Here is a 25667-nt window from a genome sequence, read left to right on the forward strand (position 1 = left end):
TCAATTGTGCTGCTGGGATGGATACTGAGATGTCATGGGGTACGATGGACAGAGTGGTGGGCTCAGGTCCGGTCTACACTCGAAACAGACAGAGATGCTAAAATAGCAGCTGGGTGCTGAGGCAGCAAAATGAAATGCACTGCTGCAGACGGCAGATGATCGATTGTGTTTTTCAGAGTTTCCTCTCCATAAAGCTATCATACCGTGCAAAGAGCTTTATTCCCAAGGTAGCTGTGGTTTTATCTGTGAGGAGTTCTTACATGGGGGAGCACTAAAAACGCGACTCTCTCGCCTCTTGCAGTTTCAAGTGGTGTATCTGGTTTGATCACCTCTGGATTCTTACCACTGCTGCGTATGTGGCCCGAGCTTCTCTGACTAGGAAGATCCACATTGGAATCTTCACTCAGCCAGAAAGCCTTGGGGCAGTCATTATCTTTGAACCTCCCTTCCTCCTACTAGGGTTGCAGGTGCCCCCTAGCCACTGGGGGGGGGGAGGGGACAGGGCTGCCAGCTCCAGGCTGGGAAACTCCTGGAGATTTGGGGGTGGAGCCTGGGGAGAACAGTGCGCTTTGCACATGCGCCAAGGAACTCCCAGGGAGGGCCAGGGCTTCCTCCACTAAAGCACAGCTCTCGCAGGTAAGACTTGGCAACCCTATGTGCAAGCTAGACACATCAAAGTCTCAGGGGACCTCCCCGAGATGCTCCTTTACATGCCCTCCAAGTTGTTGCTTTGAAGTTTTGTAAACATTTTGATTGAGTGGAGACAGTCTGGGAATGTATCCGTCCATGAACTGGCACGAACTTCCATGAACAACTTGAAAGTTCGTGGAAAGTTTGTGCGAGGCACCCTGCCATGAACTTGACTTTGTGTAATGTATTCTGTGCTGCCTAGAATGCATTAAGATGGTTGTGAATCATCTCATAAGGAAGCAATGTTAAGCTTCGTCTTGAACAGGGATTGAAGTTCAAGACTACTGCGTCCAATCAGGTTCAAATGTGTATAAGCGGGAAAGACTCTGATTGGTCCTTACTGTCTCAACCTGATAGGTTGTTTAACTGTATAGTAGGCGTGGCTATATTAGCCGGGAATGTTTAAATACCGAGCAGCTGCAATGGGAAGCTGTTCGGGCTATCAGAGAAGTTGTACCGTGTCAGAGAAGTTGATCGTCGAGCTGAAATAAACCTGAGTTTTGCTGAATCACTCTCTGACTATTTTGTTAAGCACGGACTTAACACTTTGCAAAGCATGAACCACGCAAAATTTGTCACGAAAGTTTGTCAGCCAGTTCATGCCCAGCCCTAATCCTTAATGTGTAGTAAAGGAGATGCCAGGGCTCACATCTATCTACAACTACAGCTTCCCCCTCTGTTCCATCTGGGTTACAAGAAAGACCGTCTCCCCGGTGTTGTGGCAAAAGGCAGCAATGTGTAGCTAGCAGCTATAGGCGGAAGTGAAAAGTTTTGGCACTTCTTGGTATGAATCTCCCGCATTTGTCTGCAAAAACTGCCCCCCCCCCTTTTACTCAAAATCACACGGCTGCTTAGATGCACATTCCTTAAAACACAGATAGAAAAAAAATAACATAAATTTTATTGGGAAATTAGAATTTTAGGTTCGGTCTCATAAAATACTTCATAACGGGTTGTGTTGTCATGGCAACATGAAACTGACATCCCCCTGTCTCTGTGGTTGGGCAACCGTGATATTAGTGGCCAGTGTGGAGTAGAGGTTAGAGTGCTGGACTATTATAAAAAAGACAGGGGTTCAAATCCCCAGTCAGCCACAAAGCTCACTGGGTACCCTTAGGACAGTGACCCTCTCTCTCAGCCTAACCTACCTTACAGGGTTGTTGTGATGGTAAAGCAGGAGAGGCAATACCTTGTATGCTGCCCTGAGCTCCTTGGAGCGAAAGCAGGATAAAAATGTTAAATTGTATGGATTTATTTAAAAAAAAAAAAGAGTTTGGTCCCAAATATGTCAACAGCATTGGCTGGCGACTGAACCCTGCTGCTGTAAGAGACTGCATTGGAGTTAGGGCACCTCTCAAACTCATGATTTTAAAATAATATGCTTAGGGCTGGTCTTCCAAGAGGTGCAGCTGATTCAACATATCTAAGTTCAGAGGGTTTTTTTAAATGCTTTGATTCCCATGATGCTTAAAGGCTGTCAGATTAGTTTAAAAGGAAATAACCTGCATCGAGAATAGGAGTTGCTTCTTCCTGAGTCAGTTCAATAACTTATCTAAGACAATGCCCTGTAAGCAGTCTGCCAGCAGCTCTCCAGCACATATACGTTCCAGCCCTCTGACGTCTTAACTGGAGGTTACAAGAACCGAACTCGGGACTTACTGCATGCCATGCAAGACCCCTAGCACTGAATGGTGACTCCTAAACCAAATACCACATTCCTCTGAACCTCTAAGAGGACAGGGAACAGGAACCAATGTTGGGCTCAAATTTTTAGATATTTATACCCCACCTTTGTCCCCACTGGGGACCCAAAAGTGGCCTACAACATCATTCACCCTTCCTCTGTTTTACCACCACAATAACAACCCTGAGAGGTGCGTTAGGCTGAGACGGAGTGACTGGCCCAGTGAGTTTCCATGGCCATGTGGGAATTCGAACCTGAACCTCCCAGATCTTAAGTCCACATCCTGTGAATGTAAGTACATGAAGATACTGTCAAAGGCAGCCTTCCTTAAGGCCAGTACTCCACCCCACCTCAATCAAACCAAAAGGAAGACTGAGATCTGTAGTTAATCTGGTAGCACCCAGTCTTCCGGAGATCTGCGTTCAAACAAGATGGCGGGTTTGGGGAAGCTGTGTGAAATTATAGCATCTTTCAAGACCCCAGGATCAGTCCACTCAACTGAGAAGTGGACCAGCCCATGCTTTCACCTGCTGCCCCAGGGATCACCACCTGTTCCATCGAGAGTTGCCGATCATGGCAACCAGTGGGAGAACGGAGGTGAATAATAACTGTGGGGGGAAGGTAATCTTTGTTGCCGCACGATGACATCACTTCCAGAGCAACCTGGAAGGGCCAGCATTGCACCAGGGTGGTGCTCTAGTAGCACAAGCTCCAAAACTCTATGGTTTCCACAGTTTCTGGGCAAGTGCTAGAGCATCACCCCAATGTGATGCTAGTGCTTCTGGGTCGTGCTGGAAGTGACATCATCACGCAGCAACAAAGATCACCCCTCTCACCCTTTTTGCCAGTCTGCTTTCCACCCGCTGATCAGATGGGTGGGCCTCAAAAAAGAATTACTGGAAGTTTGCCCACCATTAGCAGGCACCTGGTTAGCCTATCCGTGCATTTGCTGCTCATGTTCACATGATTATAACAAAATGATATCCGATTCTGCCCTTTCTGTGCCAGTGGCCACAGATGGAAGGTACAGGAGGCAATGATGCTGAGAAGAAAAAGAGGAAGTATCTGGAGAATATGGTGTGGCCTGCAGTTCACATACTGAAAACAAGGGCCTAGGGCAGTGATAGGATTTTTAAAACTACAACATTGCCTAAACTGATACCTTACACAGTTGAAAGGCTTTGCCATAATATGCTGGTGCTCAGTTTCTTAGTCCCAACAAAATCTGAACTGAGCAGGGGTCAGGGACAAGCACAGACCTTCTCTCGCGGTTGCCTTTTCCTCCCTAGAAAGCTTTCCCCTGGGGCTAAAATACTTTTATTCCATTCATTTATGCCATGCCTTTCTCCCCAGTGGGGGACCCAAAGCACCCGACATCATTCTCCTCTCCTCCATTTTGTCCTTACAACAACCCTGTGAGGTAAGTTAAGCTAAGAGAGTGTGACTGGCCCAAGGTCACCCAGAGAGCTTTTATGGCCCGAGTGGGGATTCGAACCTGGGTCTCCCAGCTGCTAATCTGACATCCCCAATCTGACACACTACACCACACTGGCTTCCTCTTAAGTGCTGGTTCGCCTGCCACCTCACAGCAGAGTCCCTGAAGTCAGAACACCAGCTAAGAACACGAAGCTGCTTCGCTGCCTCAGAGCAAGGCCTGTCTGGCTCCAGAAGCAGGCAGAAAGACGCCTTCGGGAGTACAGAGCCAAAACACGTGAAGGGGATGTTTGTTCTCTTCCTTTTCATCCCCAGCATCTGGTATTCAGAGGTATACCTATAACATGTACTTTCCTGGACATGCCGACAGGCTCTCCTTCATTCATCCTTTGAAGCACAATAAATACAAAAAGCAGGGGGGCCTCACATGACAGCAGGACCTCTCAACAAGCTCACATGTACACCTAGGTATCCCGGCCCATCACATGGACACCTGTCTCTTGGACAGCCCACGCATACACACTGCTGTATCCTCAAGGCTCCCTGTCCACGGGGTGGGAACAACAGCAGACACGTCCAGTGCCAGAGCTAGGCCGCTTGTCCAAGGTGCCAGCATGGAGTCTTCATGTCCATGTGCTCAGCCATGGATTGTTAGCGACGTGGGGCAACCACAGCCCAGTATCCGAAATTCAGGACTCTGTGCCAGGACAGCCACTGGCCCCTTTCATCCGTGCATCGCCCAGTTCGGAAGGCAGCAAGGGCGTCTGCTGCCAGCTTGGCCTCTTTAGCCGGCACTCTTCCACCGCACGTTCCAGGCTCTTGCCGATCCACACCACTTGCCTCCGGAGGCTGCTCCTCTGCTCACGGCCCACGCGGGGGCCGGCCAGTGCCAACAGGAAGTTGAACAGCTGAGAGGGCAGTTGGTAAACGGGCACTGAATGGAAGAGCCCGGGGATCTCAGTGGCCGGGAGGAGCTCCTCGAAGCAGGCAACCATATAATTGTCCCTGGCCTTCCCAGCAAGAAAATCAGGCATCACACAGTTGAGGGAAGCCAAGAAAGTGCTGTCAGGGTGGGCGGGGGGCAGCATGCCTTTCTTTTCCCGGCCCAGCCACTCCGCACAGCCAGCCACGGCGCCCTGGGAGAAAAGCAACACGATGGCTCCACCCCCTTTCAGCACCTGGTGCTTCTGCGCATGGAGCCACTGCATGGGCCCCAGGGCCCCCAGCTCCACCCGTCTCCACAGCTCCAGGGATACGGAGACCTGGAGCCGGGCCAGGGCTGCAGCCAGGATGCCCACCAGTCGCTCAAAGCTCCCGTCGTCTGGAGAGTAAAGGATGAGAATGGGCCGTCCCTGGAGTGTCCCTGCAGAGAAAGAGAGAATATCGGCTCACGACAGGGTACTCTACAGTTCTCACATGATCGACATTCAGATTTAGGATCTAACTGCATCTGGAAGGAGCTTCCCTCTTCCACCCCCCCAAGTCACCAACTGGATCTGGGACAGTAACTAGTTTTAAAGGCCCTGGGTAGGGTTGCCAGCCGCCAGGAGGCACCTGGAGATCTCCTGCTATTTCAGTTGATCTCCAGACAACCAAAATCCGTCCCCCTGAAGAAAATGGCTGCTTCGGAGGGTGGACTCTATGCATTATACCCCACTGAAGCCCGTCACCTCCCCAAACCTCACCTTCCCCCAGCTCCACCCCCAAATTCTCCAGGTACTTCTGAACCCAGAGCTTGTAACTCGAGCCCTGGGAGCAAATTTGCCCCAAAGGTTTGCCGTCTAACCTGGAAACATTGCTCTCTAATCTAAAACATGGCTACTCAGTGGGGCACAAAAGGCACCGTGCACGCTTTCCAAGGGCCTCTTTTTTCATTATGACTGGATTGCCACTATAGAGTCTGAGCTTAGTTCTTTGAGGCTAAGGCCTGGTAAGCTCTAACTCAGGCAAAGCAACAATTTTAGGGTTTCTTAGTTCACTTTCTTCTGTAATGCACATAAAGAGCTGTCTGGATTTAGTGTTTATGCAATGAACACTTCTGGTGTGAGGCACCTCTTTCTCCTGCTCCTCTCCTATGGGAAAATATAAGATTCCAAAGGGGAGCTCTGTCCTTTAAGTAGCCAATATTATAAATATTAGTAATTTTTGAAATAATGGTCCACATAAGAAATACTTGATATATCTATAGAACTGCTTTAATGCTCTATTTTTCTGAAATATTCCTAAAATATATCATTTGTCCTATTGATTATAGTTTGGTTATGACAATTATAGTAAGACCTCCCAATATTTCAATATAATGTATAAATTAAGCTAAATGTTTAATATTTAATAGTTACTGTTAATGGTAAATAATGGGAAATAAATTTTGACTTTTAATGACAGTCTATATAACATGTAAGGTATACTCAGAGGTCATTTCGGGGGGGAACGCGGGGGAACACAGTTCCCCCGGGTGAGGTGCAGGGGGCGGGGCACATGACGAAGCCCCGCCCCCTGCTTCCGGCCGCCCTGCTTCCAGCCCTCATTCAGCCAGGAGGAGGCAGGAGAAGAGGGAGGGTAAGTTGCTTCCTCCCCGCCTCTCCCCACCCCTGCCTGCCTGGGGCCAGGGAGGGCCTTGGCGTGGCTTCCTCGCACTCCCGCTGGCCTTGCAGGTCCACCGCCGGGCCCCTGATGTCAGGGGGTGTGGCATATGCTAATGAGTTATGCCAATGAGTTCCCCTAGCTCTTTTTCTACGAAATGACCCCTGGGTATACTAAATAATTTTAATTAGAATTGAAGGAAAAGACACTTTTAAATATTACCCTATATACGGAAAGCGTAATTTTAATGCTCTATCTTTACTGTGTTGTCGATCGTTCTTGTTATGTATATGTTAAATATTTTCATCATATTTTTATTTCCCTGTTCCTTTCCCCTCCTGTGCCCCAATTTTAATTAAAAAATTAAAAAATGGGGAAAACGGGGAGCCCTGTCATTCCACTGTAGCCAAAAGCATAGTCCTGTGGCACCTTAAAAACTTACACATTTATTATGGCACAAGGCTGATGCCGTCAGCTTTCATGAGCCAAAGGGTGCACGGTCAGTACATAGAGCACCCCATATTCTTTTAGTATATACGTATCCCAATTTCGCATATCTGACTCAGTGGCTCTATGAAGGCTTATGCCACAGTCAATTTGGCAGACTTCAGGGGACCACCATGGGATTCTTGAATGCACGTGCAGCTACCATTGAAACACCCACAATGACAGGAAAATGTGGGTGGGGCCAAGAGAAAGGTAGAGTGTATTTATTTGAGTTTTATCCTGCTCCTTTCCCTGCCAGGCGAGGCTCAGGGCAGCTGTCTCATAATCCCTATGAGACAGAGAATGTTTTTAGCAAATAATTAACCATTGTGCTTCCTCCCCCCCCCCCCAGAAAGCTGAGAACACAATGAAAACTAGGTTATACTCCTGGCGCAGAGGAACACTCCTCGCTCATTTTGACACATGCCCCAAATTACCTCTTTCCATTTTCAGCACCGTGGCCCCACCCAACACCAGGACAAAAAAAGGTTTGACAAAAAGGAAGCCACTTGTGTAGACATTATATACAGCACAAGATGGAGCCCAGCCCATTCCTGCCTTGGGGCGTTAGCTGCAGCATCAACACCGGAGCAAGCTGAGCGCCCTGCCTCCAGGGAATTATAGCCCCTCATCCTTTGCAGGAGAAGGCACTCAGAATATCCACCCTGCTTGCCCGGCTACAGCATATATGTGATTCATCACCCACCTTCCAGAATGACCCAGCACCCAACCCCCAGGCGAGTTCCGAAGGAGAACGTCATCTCGTCCCCTGAGCTGCGGAGCAGACCCTCCCCACCCTTCTCTGTCCCCATTGCCTCTTGAGGCCTGATCCTCACCTCCAGAACTGTAATCCTCTTTCAGGATCCTGAGCCAACCTGCAAAATGTTAAGAGGATCAGATCCCGCACAATGTACATGTATGAAGGCAAAACGAACCAGCGGGGCCAGGTCAGGATCAGAAAAAGCAATCAAAGAAAGGCGGGCAGGGATGAGACACTCACTGAGGGCCACCAGGGAATGACGCCTTGTCTCGGCACCCTAAGGAGGAGACGGGATCTACCTGTCAGGGAGTATCTCCTCTGGCTGCTAGGGAATCCCAAAATACCTATGACCTTGCCAGGCAGCACCCAGGTCTGGAAACCTGTATTTGACGCTGTCCAAGTAGGGCAATTAGCTTGTCTGTAACTTCTGTATTATGGGAACAGGACATGCCAGAGGAATGTGCCCTTTCCCCCCGTCACTAATTTCATTCTCAAACACCAGGGCAATACCCAGGGAAACATAATGTGCAGCCCACTCAGGACGTTTTAGGATTGGAGAGAAGGCAGGATGGGGACAGGGTGGGGTGGGGTTGTGATAATTAAGGGGACAAAACAGCAAAAATACAAGTGGGTTGACAACAGACCAAGGCCAAAGAGTAGAGGCAAAATATCAGGGCCAGGAAGGACATCTTAGCTGTACCTTTCAGTGTTTCCTTCTTGACCACCAGCACCAATAAGATAGAGAAGACTCCTAGGAGGGCCACCATCCAGGCTAGTCCCCAGTATGTTCGGCAATCTGCTTGAGGGCACAGAGGGGAGGGGAGTATATGCAAAATCAGTGGGCACTTTTATAAAAAGAATAGGACTGTGAACTATACCACTGTGTACAGTATGTATTATTTGTTTGTTGTACGCATTGTCCCACACTCATTGCTTTGTTTTTATACTTCTGTCCTATGATTTGGCTCCTACTATGACGATGCCCAAGCCTCTCTAGACCAGCTGCTGATTTTACCATAGTCCAAGGCAAAACAGGCTTTGCTTTGGTTGCCCAGCCTTTTGCACATGAAAACTTATACCCAGAATTAAACTTTGTTGGTCTTAAAGGTGCCACTGGACTCAGACTTTGTTACATAAAACAGAATTATTCAGGAGGGCATTTATTACAAAGATAGTAGGACTACATTATAACAAAAATAATAATAATCCAGGAATACACTTTTATAAAAAGAACAGGACTGTGAACTATACCACTGTGTACAGTATGTATTATCTGTTTGCTGTACGCATTGTCCCACACTGACTGCTTTGTTTTCATACTTCTGTCCTATGATCTTCTGCATTGTTGAATGCATCATGCCTAATATTTATGCTTTGTTTCAGATTCCTGTAATCCTAATCCTGTTACTTTGCTACTTAGACGTCTCCTCCCATTGATCGCATTGACTTACACTGGGTCACTTGCCTTGAATCTCAGCGAGAAAAATTTACCAATAACCAAATATATAAATATAAATAAATATATATATAAAAATGCGTAGTCTGAAGAAATGCCCTCCATTTGGATTCTGTTGGGATCAAGAATCAATTCAGGAACTTTCTGCCCATGCAGAGGCAGTAGTGTGGAATGTGGCCAAGGACTCCTCCTTCCTAACTAGGGCCAGGGCTATTTTTGGGCAGGAATCGGAGTTCCGGCTGGCTTCAGAGTTGGCTACGGCCACTACAGCCAAAACCTCTGTGTGCATGGCTACAGAGGGAAGGCCTGGAGAGAGACCCCCCCCAGTGACTCCGAGGCGTGCGGGCCAGGGGGCCCCTGGAAGGATCTGGGAGGCATTTAAATGCCTTCCCATGCCTTCCCAGGCCTGTCCAAGGGCCAGCTTGACCGGGCTCCCCACAGCAGCGGGGTGCCCGGGCAAGCCAAGGGAAGGCATGTGGTGTGGCCTAATATGCTAATGAGTTTCTGCTGTTGGGTGTGGCCTATTATGCTAATGAGTTCCTGCTGGGCTTTTTCTACAAAAAAAGCCCTGACTGGGACTGTGTTCCTAAATCCACATGGGCAGCTGTATCCCCCCAGGGTGGCTTTGGTGGGGTTCAAGAGCCACTTCTGCACAGACTCAATTTCCCTGGTTCTCTGCCTTGGGACGCAAGGGGCACTCACATTTCTCCAGGGGGCAGGCCCAAAGCACATCCATTTCACCGTCCTCTGAACCCCATACCTGTAAAGAACAATAAAGAACAGCAGGTTGGTGAGACACTCTGACTTGGATCACAGATTGCATCACTAAAAGGGATCTCAGCCTGGCAACTGGCCATCCGGTAGTTAATCCAAAATTACAGTGATGATACTTAGTTTCCATAGAGTGTTCAAAGTGGTTTGTGTTCATTTGCTCCCTAATTCTTTACTGCAACACCCATGTCCAGGTAATGATTCCAGTACTGCAGACGTGATGAAACCAAGAGATAATGGCTTGCTGAAGGCTGCAGACTGAGTTCACAGCAGAGAGATTTTAGCAAGAGTTCATCAGAGAGGGTCTGGGCATATAGTTTTCTGGTTCGCAGGGTTAGAACACATAAGATTTCCCAGCAGGGCAAACAGTGTTTGCTGAGGACCATTTTAGACTGGGAAAATGGCACCAAGGTTCCTGGAAAGAGAGAGGGTGACTGGGGGAGGGGCAAAATTCAGGGGGCTCAGCATCAGCTTGAGGGGCCCCAGCTGGGGCTCTCCAACAGCTGACACAGTAAGCTTCCTCTGGCTTGCCTCTGCTCTGCCCTTTCGGCTGCAATCTCTGTCTCCCTCTCTCTCTCATACATACCCCCCCAGAGCAAAAGTGGGGGGTTGTCTCCATTTCCTCTACCTGTCCCACTCCTGCACCTGCGTAGCCAGCCAGCCTCACACTCCGTGCACTGGGAAGGGGCCCATTCTGCACTCGTCTTTCCCGCCGTTGTGTCACCGATTCCACGGTCGTCACACAAATCTCCCTCTGCATTGCATGTCGCTCCCGTCCTCATTTTACCTCAGCTCAGTTTTTCCCTTCTGCATCATTTTATTGCCATCTAGTGGCGACCCCGAGGTCGCTCTGGCATTCTCCCGGGTTTTCTGGATTTCGTGCATCACATACTCCTTCTCCCTTGTTCGATGATCGGCATGGCAGCAGCCAGTCCCTCAATCTGTTGTCATCCTGCTTGCATGACCTGCCTTGCAAAAAAGCCCACCCTTTGCTTTGTTCCCCATCCCATTTCCTGAGCTGCACAGAGAAGCTTCTCTACCACATCTGGTAAATAAGCCCATCGCTGGAGGTAGTGGGAGAGGTGGGGGTAGGGGAGATCTAAACTGTCTCATGCCCCAGAGAAGCAAATAACGGAAGGGGCAGGGCTGTTAAAACGCATATTGTGTTTCTGGACAGGCACAAAGGTTTCCAGGCAACTGCTCAGAATAAGCATCACAGGAAAAAGACCAGTGTCTAAAAAGCAGTGGGAGTTTCAGATACAGTTGCCAACTGTTGAAGAAAGAGGGTTGGTTTGCACCTCCGACTTTAATAGCAGCCTGATCTATAGAAACCGGCAAAGGAATCTTTGACAAAACAGCAGACACTTATTACTGGCTCGTTCCTACTATGAGACGCACAGGAACTACTAAGAAAAAGTTGGCAACCCCTAGATCTGGGTGAGGATAACTGCAGGGTGTTGTGAGGGTGCATTTGGTGCTGGTGAATGGAAAGGGATGGATGCTGGATGGATCTGGGGGTGGGGGAATCACAGAGAAGAATGGAGGGAGGGAATTTAAGGCTGCTGTCTTCCTGTGCATGTTTACATGCAAGTAAGCCCCATCATACTCACACTTTGAATTAACAAGGACAGGACCCAGCTAACTGGAGCAAGGCCTCAGAACAGGGAATGCGCTTTATTTGTTGTTGTTTTTAAATCAGAAACCACACACTCTGGCTGGGAGAGGAGGATGGGGTGGTCTCTCTCTGTTCTCTCCTTGCTTTCTTTTTCTTTCTGTTTAAAAAGGCAGTCGCAGAAAGGGAGGGGAGGGAAGAACTGGAGCCAGTTCAGTATCCAGGGACTATACTTGCTTTCTAAAGTTAGTGCAGATGCGGGACTCTGATCACCTGCCAGGTTTCGTTCTTTGCTTCAGAAAAGAGATACTTTGGGGAAAGAAGAAAGTGCTTGCTAAGAAACATACCTGTGGGTGCCCTGGTGCCCAAGAGTGCCAGTTGCAACCAGCCCCGTAGCTAGGGAATTCTTTGGGAGGGGGCCTTGGGGGGGGCGCCAGCTAATTAAATGGAAGTACAGTGCAGGTGGTAAGTTGGAGCACTTTAGGGGCAGCCCTGGAGGGAGGGGGCCCAGAAGAAACACAAGGGGGCAGGGCCCTGTGGGCCCCATGTTAGCTACGGGCCTGGTTGCAACAAACAATACACCTATTAGTCCTTTCTTTTCCAAAGCAAGTCAGTGAGACAGAGAGAATGAGAGCTCTCAGAGTACTATGGACTAGATGTTGCCTCTTCTCATTGAATGCTGACATGTGCTAGGTGGTGGTGATTTGAAAGTGTGTGGGGGAGGGTTTGGGGGGTTTTTTGCACAATACCTTATTGCAGTGTGCACTGTGTAAATAGGTTAAGTGAAATCTGTTCTTTAACAATCCTGCCCGTTTTCCTTTAATGCTTCTTATCTCATTAAAAATCATTATTCTGTTCATGGATGGTAGCAGTAAGCCAATAATATTTGCTTTTCATCAGGGTCACATGGGCCCCCCAGATGCAATCTTTGTCCGGGGGCCCACGGTGGCCTTAAACCTTATCTCATGCAGCAATTCTAGTCTGAATTGGGCCTCTGCATCCCTGGTGGTGATGGTGGAAAGGGCCATCGAGTCACAGCCAACCTGTGGGGGTTTTCACGGCAAGAGACCTTCAGAGGTGGCTTGCCATAGCCTGCCTCTGCGTAGGGACCCTGGACTTCCTTGGTGGTCTCCCATCCAAGTGCTAAGTAGGACCAACCCTGTTTAGCTTCTGAGATCTGATGAGATCGGCCTAGCCTTGGCCATCCAGGTCAGGGAACGCCTAGAAAGCAAATTAAAACAAGCAAAACCCGGGATATTCATACCTGGAACTCTCTGAACGTTATCTGGTTAGAGCTTTAGCTGCTACTGGTAGGGTTACAAACCTCAAGATGGGGCCTGGAGTTCTCCCCAGCATTACAACTGATCTCCAAATCACAGAGATCAGTTCCCCTGGAGGAAATGGCAGCTTCAAAGGATGGACTCTGTTGGCATCGCATCTCTGCTGGGCTCCCTCTCGTCCCCAAAACCTGCCTTTCCAGACACTAACCCCAAATCTGCAGGAATTTCCTAAGCCAAAGCTGGCAAACATTACTATAGATGCTCTCAACCTCTTCTTTGAAATTTTCCAAGGGATATTCCTTTTCTTGGGAATAAATTGCATCACTCAATCATTTGTGCAGACAGGAAGATCCCCCCCCCCCGGCTAGAATCAATAAAGGTTATAAATTGCCCTGACGTGGATAGCCCAGGCAAACCAATCTCATCAGATCTCAGAAGCTAAGCAGGGTGGACCCTGGCAAGTGTTTGGATGGGAGACCTCCAGAGCATACCAGGGCTGGGAGGCCAGAACGTCCTCCGTGCCCCCTTCAGCCATCATGGTAGCTTTGAGCAAGGAGATAATGAGGCACTTTTGCCCCATCTCCAAGCCACCTGTGCCCTGCAATACACTGCTGGCTGCCTGAAATACCTCCAAATTGTTTGAAGGAAATAAGGTTTCTGTGATAAGCAACAGTTCCCACATAGCATGTCAGAAGCTCCTGTAGATGGCTGGATTGAAAGATCAAGTAAATGAGTAGTCAGGAGGCGAGGCTGATAGGCAGACCCCGGAGAAATGTGAGGGCAGGATCAGATAAAATGCTGTGATGTGGGTGATTTTTTTAATTGCCTCTGCCGCATCTTCTCTAGCTGTGTCCTCATAAATGGCCCTCAGACTATACGATGATGAACTTGCACCACCTACTGGACATTGTCTGAAGTACCAGGAAAGCATTCAAATTCCCAGCTAATTTTTGTTTATGAAATACCTCTGCGTGAGCAACTAAATTCATTTATTTACTTCATTTAGACCCCACTTCCCCCCCCAATGGAGATGCAGAGAGGCTTACACTGTTCTCCTCTCTTCCATTTTATCCTTACAACAACCCTGTGAGGTAGGTTAGGCTGAGAGCATGTGACTGGCCCAAGGGCAAGCTTCTCTGGCAGAACAGAGATTTGAATCTGGGTCTCCTAGATCCTAGTCTGACTCTCTAACCTCACGTTACTGGCTCATTCTGCAGAGAATATACGCATGTACACTCACATTCTTCGGCAAATCCAGCTAGTGCGTGTATGCTTTCTACAGTTTATTTATTTATTTAAAACATTTATTAGTCTGAAAGAGGGAGGGCAGGGACTGCCTAATTTAAAATTATATTATGAAGCAGCACTATTAAAAAATGCATTATTATATACCCACTCAGAATCTGGTAAAGCATGGGTTCAAATAGAGAAAAGTTATACTTCCCCTGGTTTGTTACATGAAGTCTTTTGGGCCTCACCTAATAATAGAACTAAATCAATAAGGGGGAATCTATTCTTGACAACTACTTTAGAAGTGTGGGATAGAAAGAGGGAAGTATTAGCGCCGGGTATTTCTCCAGAAGCAGCATTTTTAGGTCAGGTTTGGTTCCCCCCTGGACAGGGGGTAAACACATATAAAAATTGGAGAAATGCGGGAAAATTTAGAATTAGAGATTTAGGTTTTCAAGGGGGAAAATGGACGAGAGAACAAATGGCAGAGAAATATAATGTGGAAATTCCATGGTTTCAAGAGCAACAATCATCTCATATGATTTATATATAAATAAATATAAATAAATAAATTAATTAAATAAATAAATAAATTTTAAAAAAAGTATAAATAAATTTTAAAAAAAATCATCTCATATGATCGCCGCCAATGGCATAATAAAGAATTCAACTCACCCACTGACAGCTTTTGAAACTTTAATTCATAAAAAACTAACGGAACAAAAGGGAATTGAATCTATTTTATATAAGTCTTTGGCATTTTTGCAATGGTCTAAGATCTCAGCACAACAACATGCCTGGCATAAAGATCTTGAGATGGACCTTTCTTTGGAACAATGGAATAAAATACGGAATTCGGGTTTATACACTACTACAGCTTTAAATCTACATTATCAAAACTATAAGATCTTTTCAAGATGGTACATGACTCCCCTTAAATTGCTTCATTCAAAAATATTGAAGGACCCTATGTGTTGGAAGGGATGTGGGCAGATTGGATCGTTGTTTCATTGTTGGTGGTCATGTCCAAAAATACAAGAATATTGGTCAAAAATAATTTCAAAGATAGAGGAGATTGTGGGTATTCAGATTCCTAAAACCCCGTTGGGAAGATTGCAAGTGAGGGGAGCTCACCACCTCCCTAGGCAGCTGATCTTACTGTAAAAATGTTTTCCCTAAGATCCAGCCGGTACCTTCCCGCCCTTAATTTAAACCCATTATTGTGAGTTCCCTGCCCTCCTCTAAGTGACAGCCCTTCAAATACTTAAAGAGAGCAATCATGTCCCCCTCTCAACCTCCTCTTCTCCAGACTGTCTTGACACACTAATGCAGAAATACTAACTGGGGAGGATCATTCTGTATTTAGAGGATATTTTCGGATCATCTCTATTTATTATGGAAGGGGGAGGTTTGAATGCTGGCCTCCCCAGTCCTTCTTCAGTCACTATCCCACACAGGCTCTTATCAATGGTTCGTAATTTCAAAATGGGTTGTTAACAGTGAGAACCTCCCCCTCACTAGACTTCCCCCCCCCTTCTGACTCAATAAAAGGCAGCTTTTGAACGTTCTCAAGTTCATACGACATCCCTTCCCAAATCCAGCACCAAGTCAGGCCACTGGCACCAGAACGTTTTCAGAATATCTCTCCGTCACATCCCCTGGGCTAGGGTTGCCAGCTCTGGCCTTGGAAATTCCTGGAGATTTTTGGAGCGAAGCCTGGGAAAGATTAGGGTTGGGGAGGGGGGGAAGACCTAAGTATGGACAAATGCCATACAGTTCACCCTCCAAAGCAGCCATCTTCTCCAGGAGAACTGATCTCTTGTCATCTGCTGATCAGTTGTAATTTCCAAGGGATCTCAAGGCGCCACCTGGTGGCTGTCAGCCCTAACTCCACAACAAATGAGTGCCTCTCCTCAGGACACGATCTTCACTTCCTCACTTTTGACAGTTCCTGATGCAGAGCCCAACAGCTCCCGCCTTCGGCTCTCACCTGCACACAGGCTCCTGATTTCATGTCATTCTGCAAGGCCTCCCTCAGGATACTATTTCTCTGTGGAAAGGGGAAGAAAAAGCAGTGAGTGCTGTGAAACTCGCAGCTGCATGCCTCAAACAAGCCAGGGCCCGAGGAAAGGAGGAGGAGGGCTGGGAGAAAATCTTACTGCGCTGAAGGCTTGAGCGATGGGAATCCAGGAGCCCTGTTGCAAGACACGGAAGGACAAATTGCCTTGGGGGCCAACCGTTTCCCAGAGCAGACGCCACTGCTGGCTTCCTGGGAAATCTAGGGAAAAAGGAAAACATGGGAAAGTGTCGCCTGAAGGATTCAGCTTGAGCTAGGCCAGTTCTCAGACTGAGGTGTAGCTCCCAAACCCAGCAAAACATAAACAACAACGAGAAGAAGAGTTGGTTTCTTATACCCCACTTTTCTCTACCCGAAGGAGTCTCAGAGTGGCTTACAATCACCTTCCCTTCCTCTCCCCACAACAGACACCCTGTGAGGTAGGTGGGGCTGAGAGAGCTCTGAGAGAACCGTAACTGGCCCAGGATCACCCAGCTGGCTGCATGTGGAGGAGGAGGAGGGAACCAAACCCGGTTCTCCAGATTAGAGTCCGCCGCTCTTAACCACTGCAGCACAAACAAAAGGGTGCGGCTTCTGGTTACCAACTCTCGGTTGGGAAATTCCTTGAGATTTGGGAGGTGGAGCCTGGGGAAGGCAGGATTTTGGGAAGGGGGACCTCAGCAGGGTACAATACCACAGAGTCAACTCTCTGGAGCAGCCATTTTCTCCGGGGGGAACTGATTTTTGTGTACTGGAAATCAGCCGTAATAGTGGGAGATCTCCAGCCCCCACCTGGAAGTTGGCAACCCTGGCTGCTGAGCCCAGGCTTCCTGACATACAAACGATACAGATTCTAAATGTACTAGAAAATTCTTATGATATACTCAAGTTGTGCCCCATTTTTTCATCTAAAACACACAATGCAGCTGACAAAACATTTTTAAATGCAAGCCCCCCCAAAAGTTGTAACCATCAAAACCACCACCCTCACAATGATAAGGAACAGCGTTAAAATTAGTAAAACAACACTTACAATCCAAGATCCTGATTCCATAATTCAAAACACCCACAAAAGCTGATTAAAGCCAACCTCCAGGGCTAGTCCTTTCAATATTAGCCGCTTGGTGGTTGATGGGTCTGAGTCAGTGCTCGGCATGACACCCTGGCGAGCTGAGACCCTGGAGAGCCGCTGCCAGTCTGAGTAGACAACAGTGACCTTGATGGACCCCCCAGTGGTCTGATTCAGTATAAGGCAGCTTCATGTGTGTTCATGTGAGCTCTTGGGCTCAGGATGTAGCACCACAATGGTGCTGGGGAAGGGTTGCCAGTGCTGGGTTGGGAAATTCCTGGAGATTTTGGGGGCGGAGCCGAGGGATGGTGGGTTTGGGGAGGGCTGGGACTTCAATGGGATATATTGCCATAGAGACCAACTTCCAGAGCAGCCATTTTCTCCAGGAGAACTGATCTCTGTCACCTGGAGACCAGTTCTGGGAGATCTCCAGTTCATAGACTGTTACACTGTATATATTTTACTCAGGAGTAAAAATTACTCTCCCAATTATTCTTAAAGAAAAAGAACTGTTTATACAAGACTTGCAAAAATTATCTAGTTTGTGTGGACAATATTTCATTCACATTAAAGCAGCACATCAAGGCCAGTTTGGTGTAGTGGCTAAGTGCGCGGACTCTAATCTGGGAGAACCGGGTTTGATTCCCCCCCACTCCTCCACTTGTCCCTGGCTGGATGACCTTGGGCAAGCCGTAGTTCTGGCACAGCTGTCCTTGAAAAAGAGCAGTTTCTGTCAGAGCTCTCTCAGCCCCACCTACCTCACAGGGTGTCTGTTGTGGGGAGGGGAAGGGAAAGGAGTTTGTAAGCCGCTCTGAGACACCTTTGGGTAGTGAAGGGCTGGGGTATAAATCCAATCTTTTCTTCTTCTTCTTAATATACAGTCCTGCAACGATGGACCCCAGTTGGTACTTGTTTCCCTCAGCTTTGTCAGGTCACACTCTGTCAGGTGCTGCACATAAAGTTACATCTTTTTACAAACATGTTTTTAAAAATAGTTTTCTAAATTTGAAGAGAGAGACCCGGGTATGTTATAAACTTACCCCTGAAGCTCATTCAACTATCTATCCCACTGTTTCTGGTATATTCCAACTGGCTTCTAAACAGATTCCCACTGTTATGGACTGTCTCCTCAAGTACAGGAGCTTGTCAATTTATGTGACTTTATGTGCAGCAACTGACAGAGTGCAACCTGACGAAGCTGAGGGAAATGAGTACCAACCGGAGTCCGTCGTCGCGGGACTGTATATTAATGTGTTGCCTTAATGCGCCGCTTTAATGTGAATGAAATATTGTCCACAAACTAGATAATTTTTGTAAGTCTTGTATAAACAACTCTTTTTCTTTAAGAATAATTGGAAGAGTAACTTTTACTCCTGAGTAAAATATATACAGTGTAACAGCCTATGAACTGGGGGGGGGGGTTGGTACAGTTTATAAATCACTCTATTTCCGTTGTTTGTTACTTATCACCTGAAGGCTGGCAACGCTGTGTGGGGGTCACAGTCAGAGCACCAGCAGCTGTATGCCCTACCCGCTGGCCGACCACATCCAGCAGATTTGGGCTAGCATCCCTCCTCCCACCGGCGTGGTTCCTGGCACTTACCCTCCTGCAGACAGCTCTGGAGGCGGGTGCTTCCATTGCTCCTTGCCTGGTACAAAGAGGAAGCGTGAGTCAGTGGGATGGTGGGACAGGTAGGCTGGCCCGTAGCTAACACGGGGCCCACGGGGCCTGGCCCCCGAGTTTTTCTTCTGGGCCTCCTCCCTCCTGGGCTGACCCCAAAGTGCTCCAACTTACCACCTGCACTGTACTTTCATTTAATTAGCTGGTGGGCCCCCCAAGGCCCCCTCTCAAAGAATTCCCTAGCTATGGGGCTGCGTGAGCTGCAGTATAGCAGGGTTCCTGTCTATGACAGAAGGGCAAACAAGCCTTTGTGCCTGGCTCTCCCAGAGCCATCTGGCTAATCATTGCTGGAACAGAACGCTGAACAATTTGGGAGACGTTTAAGCGTGTCATTAACTCCCTCCCACTGAAATCGATGGGACTCAGAAGTGCTCATTTTGGACTGAACTACTATGCCTTCCGGGGCCAATGCAGTAAAAACCATTTTAACCAAAGTCGCAATGGAAGATTCATGAACATACACATATGATGTACAGCATACCACCTAGTTCCCACGTATCCAAAGGAATTCTTGTACTGGTACAAGCCCGGTGCAACTTCTTATAACTGCCCAGAGTTCTCCTTGTGTAGACCATGGGGATTTTCAGTTAGACACGCTCTGGGGATTCCTTGCTCAGAATATTCCCAGGCACTGGAGAGGATGTGACTTGGACTGGGAAAGGGGGGCTCAAGCCATTTTCCCAACTTGCTTCCCCAACATGGCAAATAGCAGCTCCCCAGAGCCATTTCAGATCAGGAAATGGTATGCGTGTGGGAAGGCTGACGCTCCCTTCCCCCACTGTACGGCAGTCCCAATATGAATTGGGCCTCCTGCACACACACACATACAGACACGTGCCTGGGATTCAAGCTCTGAGCACAGAACTCTCAGTACACACCTGAAAGGAAGCCCTTGTGGCATCTTCCACCAGCCACACTTTTCTGACGTTCACATCTTTCAGTATAAATCAGGGGCCCCCAACCTTTTTGAGCCCGTGGGAACCTTTGGAATGCTGACACAGGGAAGTGGGCACAATTTAAAAATGGCTGCCACAGGCGGAGGAGGAGCCAATCACAAAATGGCTGCCACAGGAGGAGTCAACCATAAATGGTCAGGGAGCAAGGTTATAAATAACTGAAATAGTAACTCTTCTACATTTCAGGCAGACACTCTGTTTAACAGGAAGTCTTTTAATCTCTGCAGCCAATCAGATGCCTTGCTGGGCAAACGCCCACACCTAACTTGCCCATCCCACTTCCTAAAAACACTTGGTGGGCCCCAGGAAAGGTGTCAGTGGGCACCAGGGCTCCCATGGGTGCCATGTTGGGGACCATGTATCTGTCTAATGAATGAATATTTCATGTACCCAATGCAGTAAACTCTTGACTCACAAAAACCTGTGTTGGAAAAAATTCCGATAATTTTTAAGGTGCCACTGGACTCCTGTTTTATTTGTCTGCTACAGGCAAAGAGCCCTGACTTGGACAGCCCAGGCTAGCCTGATCTCATCAGATCTTGGAAGCTAAGCAGGGGCTGACCCTGGCAAGTATTTGGATGGGAGACTTTCAAGGAATACCAGGGACATGACGCGCAGGCAGGCAATGGCAAACCACAAACCACCTCTGAATGTCTCTTGCCTACGGGGTTGCCATATGTCAGCTGTGACTTGACGGCACTTTCCACCACCACAGGCTAAGACCCATTGGAAGTTATCAAGGAAAATACAGAGGCAATTTATAATATCAGTTATTGGCAATATTCCTAATTTTGCTATACCGTACGTTTTCCCCTTTCTTTTGTCAACAGATAAGAAACAATGCCAGGCTTGTAGATTTTCTAACCCATCTCATAGCACCTCCTCAAGCCTGTAATTCGTGCTTACGGCAATGGATTTATACTGCCGTGATATCATGCAAGCAAACAAGCAGCTATACAGGTTGGAAGAGGCTTCCCAAAGTCCCTGGGTGAATCAGCCGTTTTAAACCACTAAATCAGGAAATGCCGCAGGAGTGCCAAATACCCAGTCTGGAAGGCACGAAGGTAAAATAATCCACAAGGACACTCCCTACACATTCTCTTTGCTGGAAACCTCAAAATCAGTCCCATGTAAATCGCAAAGGAACAAAAGATGTAAAATCCACATTGCTTGGACCTAGCCTGCAACAGATAATTGAGCGCAGAACAGTATCTGAGGAAGTGTGCATGCACACAAAAGCTTATAGCTTGAATAAAACTTTGTTGATCCTAAAGGTGCCACAGGACTCAAACTCTGAAGGCAGAACAGTAGCCTTCACTTATAACAAGTGTGCAAGGAAGATGTTTAGCTCACAGCATCCATTTCAACGGGAGAAATGAGTCTTGGCTGTTGAAAGCCCCGGTTACAAAAGAAGCAATTACCGTAACAAAGAGATGCTGCTTTCAGGGAAATTGCTGGGAAATGGACTTTCATCTGTGCTGTTTTAACAGCACATAGTTGGCAACTGGCCTTTATATGCCTAGAACACACAAACTGCTCTGCTGACCAGCTCAACCCGCCCCTTCCCCTTCTGTCTACTGATAAAAGCCAAGAACATCTGACCTTTCCGCCTCCTTCCACTGATAACAGGAATCCTCAGCCTCCCTGCTCATTTAAATCAACCTTATGACGCTTATTTTAAGGCTGATAAAAGTTCCAAACGGCCCAAAGAAGAAGAAGAAAAATGAATAATCCATGTAATACCTTTGATTAAGACCAACCAAAATAACACAAAACAAGGTGAAAGTTTTTGAGTTTTCCAGAGCTCTTGGTCAGGCTGCTCTCCATAGGGCTGCCAGCCCGCTGGAGACTTGGTGGTGGAGCCAGGGGGGGGGGACAGGCTTTGGGAAGGGGATGGACCTCTGTGGGGTACAGGCTTGCCAGCCCTGAGGTCTGGGTGGGGGATCCCCCGATTTCAGGTGCTTCTCCCTGCTGCAGACCAGCTGGCCAGTGGGGGAAGGGAAAGGTAAAGGTTCCCGTGCTCGAAAGCCAGTCGAATCCGACTCTAGGGTTGCGGTGCTCATCTCCGTTTCAAAGCCGAAGAGCCAGCGCTGTCCGAAGACGTTTCCGTGGTCATGTGGCCGGCATGACTAAACACCAAGGCGCACGGAACGCTGTTACCTTCCCACTGAAGTGGTACCTATTTATCTACTTACAATTTCTTGCTTTCGACCTGCTAGGTTGGCAGGAGCTGGAACTAGAGACGGGAGCTCATTCCGTCATGCGGCACACTCAGGTCTTGAACTGCTGAGCTACCGACCTTCCACAGCCTGCAGTTCAGCATCTTAACCACTTGAGCCACCGCAGCTCCTTTCCGCGGGGGAAACCCCACCCTTAAACAGGGACACTGCCAAGCGATGTCCCCAGTGTGATGATATCATCCAGAAGTGATCCCATCGCGTCGGGGGCATCGCATAGGGACACTCTGGTATTTGGGCAAACTCTATGGTTTGAGGGTGATGTCATCGTGTTGTGCGATGTCCCTGCCCACCCCTGGAACGCCCCCCCCAAATCCCCCCCCACGGAATCGACAAGGGGACCTGGCAGCCCTAGTGGGGTATTATAATGCCATACAGTCCACCTTTCAAAACAGCCGTTTTCTTCTGGAGAACCAACCTCTGTAGTCTGGAGACCTGTTGTCATTCCAGGAGATCTCCAGGCCCCACCTGGAGGCTGGCAACCCTGAACACACTTACTTTAAAAACCCTGAATTTTCTTCTGAGTAAGTATGCTTATAGGGGTGGTGCACCGAGCAGCGCTTCAACAGGCTACTGTACTGCTGTCTAGGTGCAAACCTGAGCTTGCTGCTGCAGAGAGTCGCCAATATATGTTGGCAACCACTAGATTGCGGCATTCACACTGTGTCATTTTTTTAGATACGTATCTAAAAACGTGATGTGTGAAGGGAGCCTCATGCCGACCTGGAAACTGACAACTGTTAGCCTAACTGGGGACCTGAGGCCAAGGAAGTTGGCAGAACTGTTCAGAGGGGAGAGAGGCAGCAAACGGAGGCCCATTCTGCATCTAGCATCCGCTCTGCTGTTTTACCAAACCCACATTGGAACAGAAATTCCCCTCTGCATCGCAGGCCACTTTCACTTTGATCGATTGTCGGATTTTATGGCAGTGTCCAGACTGCATGCCGCTTTCACTTCCTTTGATCTCTTGGTTTTATGGTAGCCGTCTGCATAGATTTTATAGCCATTTTTTTGGGGGGGTGACTCTGCAGTCCTTATGGTGTTGGCCCAGGGTATTTGAATGTGGTTTTGAACCGCATCTTTTTCTGTTCCATTGTGGGTTTGGTAAAACAACGGAGCAAATGCTAGATGCAGAATGGGCCAGTGAGAGATAGGTGTAAGACAAGGCCCCAAGGGAGGCAGGTAACGGTGTTCCGTGATCAGGGCAATCTTGCCCGAAGCAATTACTTCAAAGAACAAGTGTCCTAGAAGATGCCATATTCTCCAAAAGTACACAAGAGTCTTGTGGCACTTCCAAGATTCACGTAGTTTTATTCTGGTATCAGCTTTTGTGGACTAGAACCCTCTTGGTCAGATGCATGTACTGCAGCAATCCCCACACGCGTGCATGCCAACAGCACGCCAGACCATTTTTGCTTGGTACCCAGGGCAAGCTCTCTGGCCAAGCAACCAAGGCACTGGCAGCACTGCTAGGTCCACAGTGCGGAGAAGGCAACAGTCATGGCTTATGCCCACAATGGCCTCCCAGAACTGCATAGCTACCAACTGAGTCCAAGCAAATCTCTGAGATGTTGGCAGTGCCGCTGGTGCCCTGACCCGCACAGCCCAGGCTAGCCCGATCCTGTCAGATCTCGGAAGTTAAGCAGCATTGGCCCTGGCTAGTATTGGGATGGGAGACCTCCAAGGAATACCAGGGTCATGACGCAGAGGCAGGCAGTGGCAAAACCACCTCTGAAGCATCTCTTGCCTTAAAAACAAGTCTAGATCACCACCTAGTGGTGTATTAACACTAAAAGAGCTAGAACCTCTGGCTACCAGAAAATCTTAAGATCTCCTGGCTATACTACACACAATGCCAGATGATGATGATGAGGAGGAGGAGGAGGAAGAAGAGGAAGAAGAGGAAGAAGAGGAAGAAGAGGAAGAGGAAGAGGAAGAAGAGGAAGAGGAAGAAGAGGAAGAAGAGGAAGAAGAGGAAGAAGGAGAGGAAGAAGAGGAAGAAGAGGAAGAAGAGGAAGAAGAGGAAGAAGAGGAAGAGGAGGAAGAAGAAGAGGAAGAAGAAGAAGAGGAAGAAGAAGAAGAGGAAGAGGAAGAAGAAGAAGTAGTAGTAGTAGTAGTAGTAGTAGTAGTAGTAGTAGTAGTAGTATGTCTGGCATGCCCCACGGTTGTTTGCCAGCATACCTGCATCTTCACAAGTAGAATCTGCATTTTTTCCAGCATTTGGGCCAAAAATGGTTGCCCACCCCTCTATATTAGGTCTTCATTAGGCAGGCATTTATATACGAGGTTACATGACTGCCTCTAGGCTATGACAACTTATGGTAGGATTCCAGTGTATTTTTGCAGAAACAACCCAATAACCCAGCTACTCCTGGGGACATAATCTCCAATCTCTCTCTTGGGGTATCATTAAAAAATGAGCTCTGGGCCTTGAACTGAGAACAGAAATCATTTTGATGCTTCAAGGGCCAAACCATCTAAATCCATCCCTGTGAATGATCCCTGGCAGCTGGTGGACAGTGACTGCAGAAATTGTTTCTGATGTTTCCAATGATGCGGCTCCTACCTGCACACAGAGGTTGGGGTGGGGTCTCAGCCGGGGAAACTCCTGGAGCTCCTGCAAGGTTTGGAAAGATTTTGTTACATCAGATTCTTCCACAACATCTGCAGCCTAGAGTCTGTGTGTACCACTTACTTATGTGCACACCTGTTCCCACACCAGAGAAGAGAGAGCCAGATAATGCATAACCCTCCCCCAAGACTCAATGGGCTCCACCTGAAGCTCCCTGTGCAACCTCCTCCAAGCCCCCACCCATTCAAAATCCGCTCCGCCCTGCTTCAGGGCTGTCAGATGTCTCCTCCTACTCCAACACATCGTAGAAGACAAATATTACTCCACCTACTAGGTTAGCATTCCCCTTATTTATGAAACATCGATCTCCAGCCCTTCCTTTCCAATCTCACCCACATTTCTCTTTCCCACCATTCACTCTCTCTACTCACATTTGGAGTGAGGGCCAGACGCAGCCTGGAGTGGAGAGGGTAGCAAGCAAGGAGGCCCATCCTCCAGCAAGGCACCAGCTCCCCCGGGAGGTCACATGGCGCAGAGAAAGAAAGACTCAGGGTTCTATCAAAGATTCTTAGCTCTAGGCGGCTCTCTGCCCAGGCCCGGGCAAGAGCTTCCTTATCTGAAACAGGAAGTGAGTCTTTAGATTAGGGATGCCGGCCTCCAGGTAGGACCTGGGAATCCCCCAGTATTACAGCTCATCTCCACACTACAGAGATCAGTTCCCCTGGAGAAAATGGATGCTTTGGAGGGTGGACTCTATATGGCATTGTACCCTACTGAGATGTCTGTCCTCCCCAGGTTCCACCCCCAAATCTCCAGGAGTTTCCCACGGGGGACCTGGCAACCCTAGACTCTTCATCACAAAAATGACCCATTGTCACCCGACTCAGGAATGTCCTCAGCATATTATGTGCGCAAACATAAATGCTTCAGTCATCCTTTCCACAGTATGCAGGCCATGGCAATTTTTCCAGGAGCACATCCCATCATGTATTCTGACCCCTAAAGTCTGATATGCACACGGAGGTTGCAAGCTATTTCACTGGTCTCCATTTTTTACTCAAGGAGACAGAATGTGGAAGGAACACATGGCTCAGTGTTCAAATGCACATT

At 48.1% G+C, this 25667-nt stretch overlaps 1 protein-coding gene across 1 annotated transcript in view; it reads right to left on the reverse strand.

Moving 5' to 3' along the window:
- Positions 1-4226: 4226 nt before the first annotated feature.
- The window catches only part of IL17RC (interleukin 17 receptor C), a 49067-nt gene continuing 27626 nt past the window's right edge, over positions 4227-25667 (reverse strand). Inside the window, exons 12-20 of the mRNA XM_015421532.1 lie at positions 24989-25173; positions 24552-24602; positions 18715-18760; positions 16146-16264; positions 15977-16036; positions 9796-9853; positions 8338-8433; positions 7714-7752; positions 4227-5171 (exon numbers count right to left, since the gene is read on the reverse strand). Coding sequence (XP_015277018.1) covers positions 4498-5171; positions 7714-7752; positions 8338-8433; positions 9796-9853; positions 15977-16036; positions 16146-16264; positions 18715-18760; positions 24552-24602; positions 24989-25173 — 1328 coding nt within the window. The 3' untranslated portion in view covers positions 4227-4497. The remainder of the gene's footprint in view (positions 5172-7713; positions 7753-8337; positions 8434-9795; positions 9854-15976; positions 16037-16145; positions 16265-18714; positions 18761-24551; positions 24603-24988; positions 25174-25667) is intronic.

This window comes from Gekko japonicus, unplaced genomic scaffold (assembly GCF_001447785.1).
Source record: "Gekko japonicus isolate JY-2015 unplaced genomic scaffold, Gekko_japonicus_V1.1 scaffold1237, whole genome shotgun sequence".
NCBI classification, from domain to species: Eukaryota; Metazoa; Chordata; class Lepidosauria; order Squamata; family Gekkonidae; genus Gekko; species Gekko japonicus.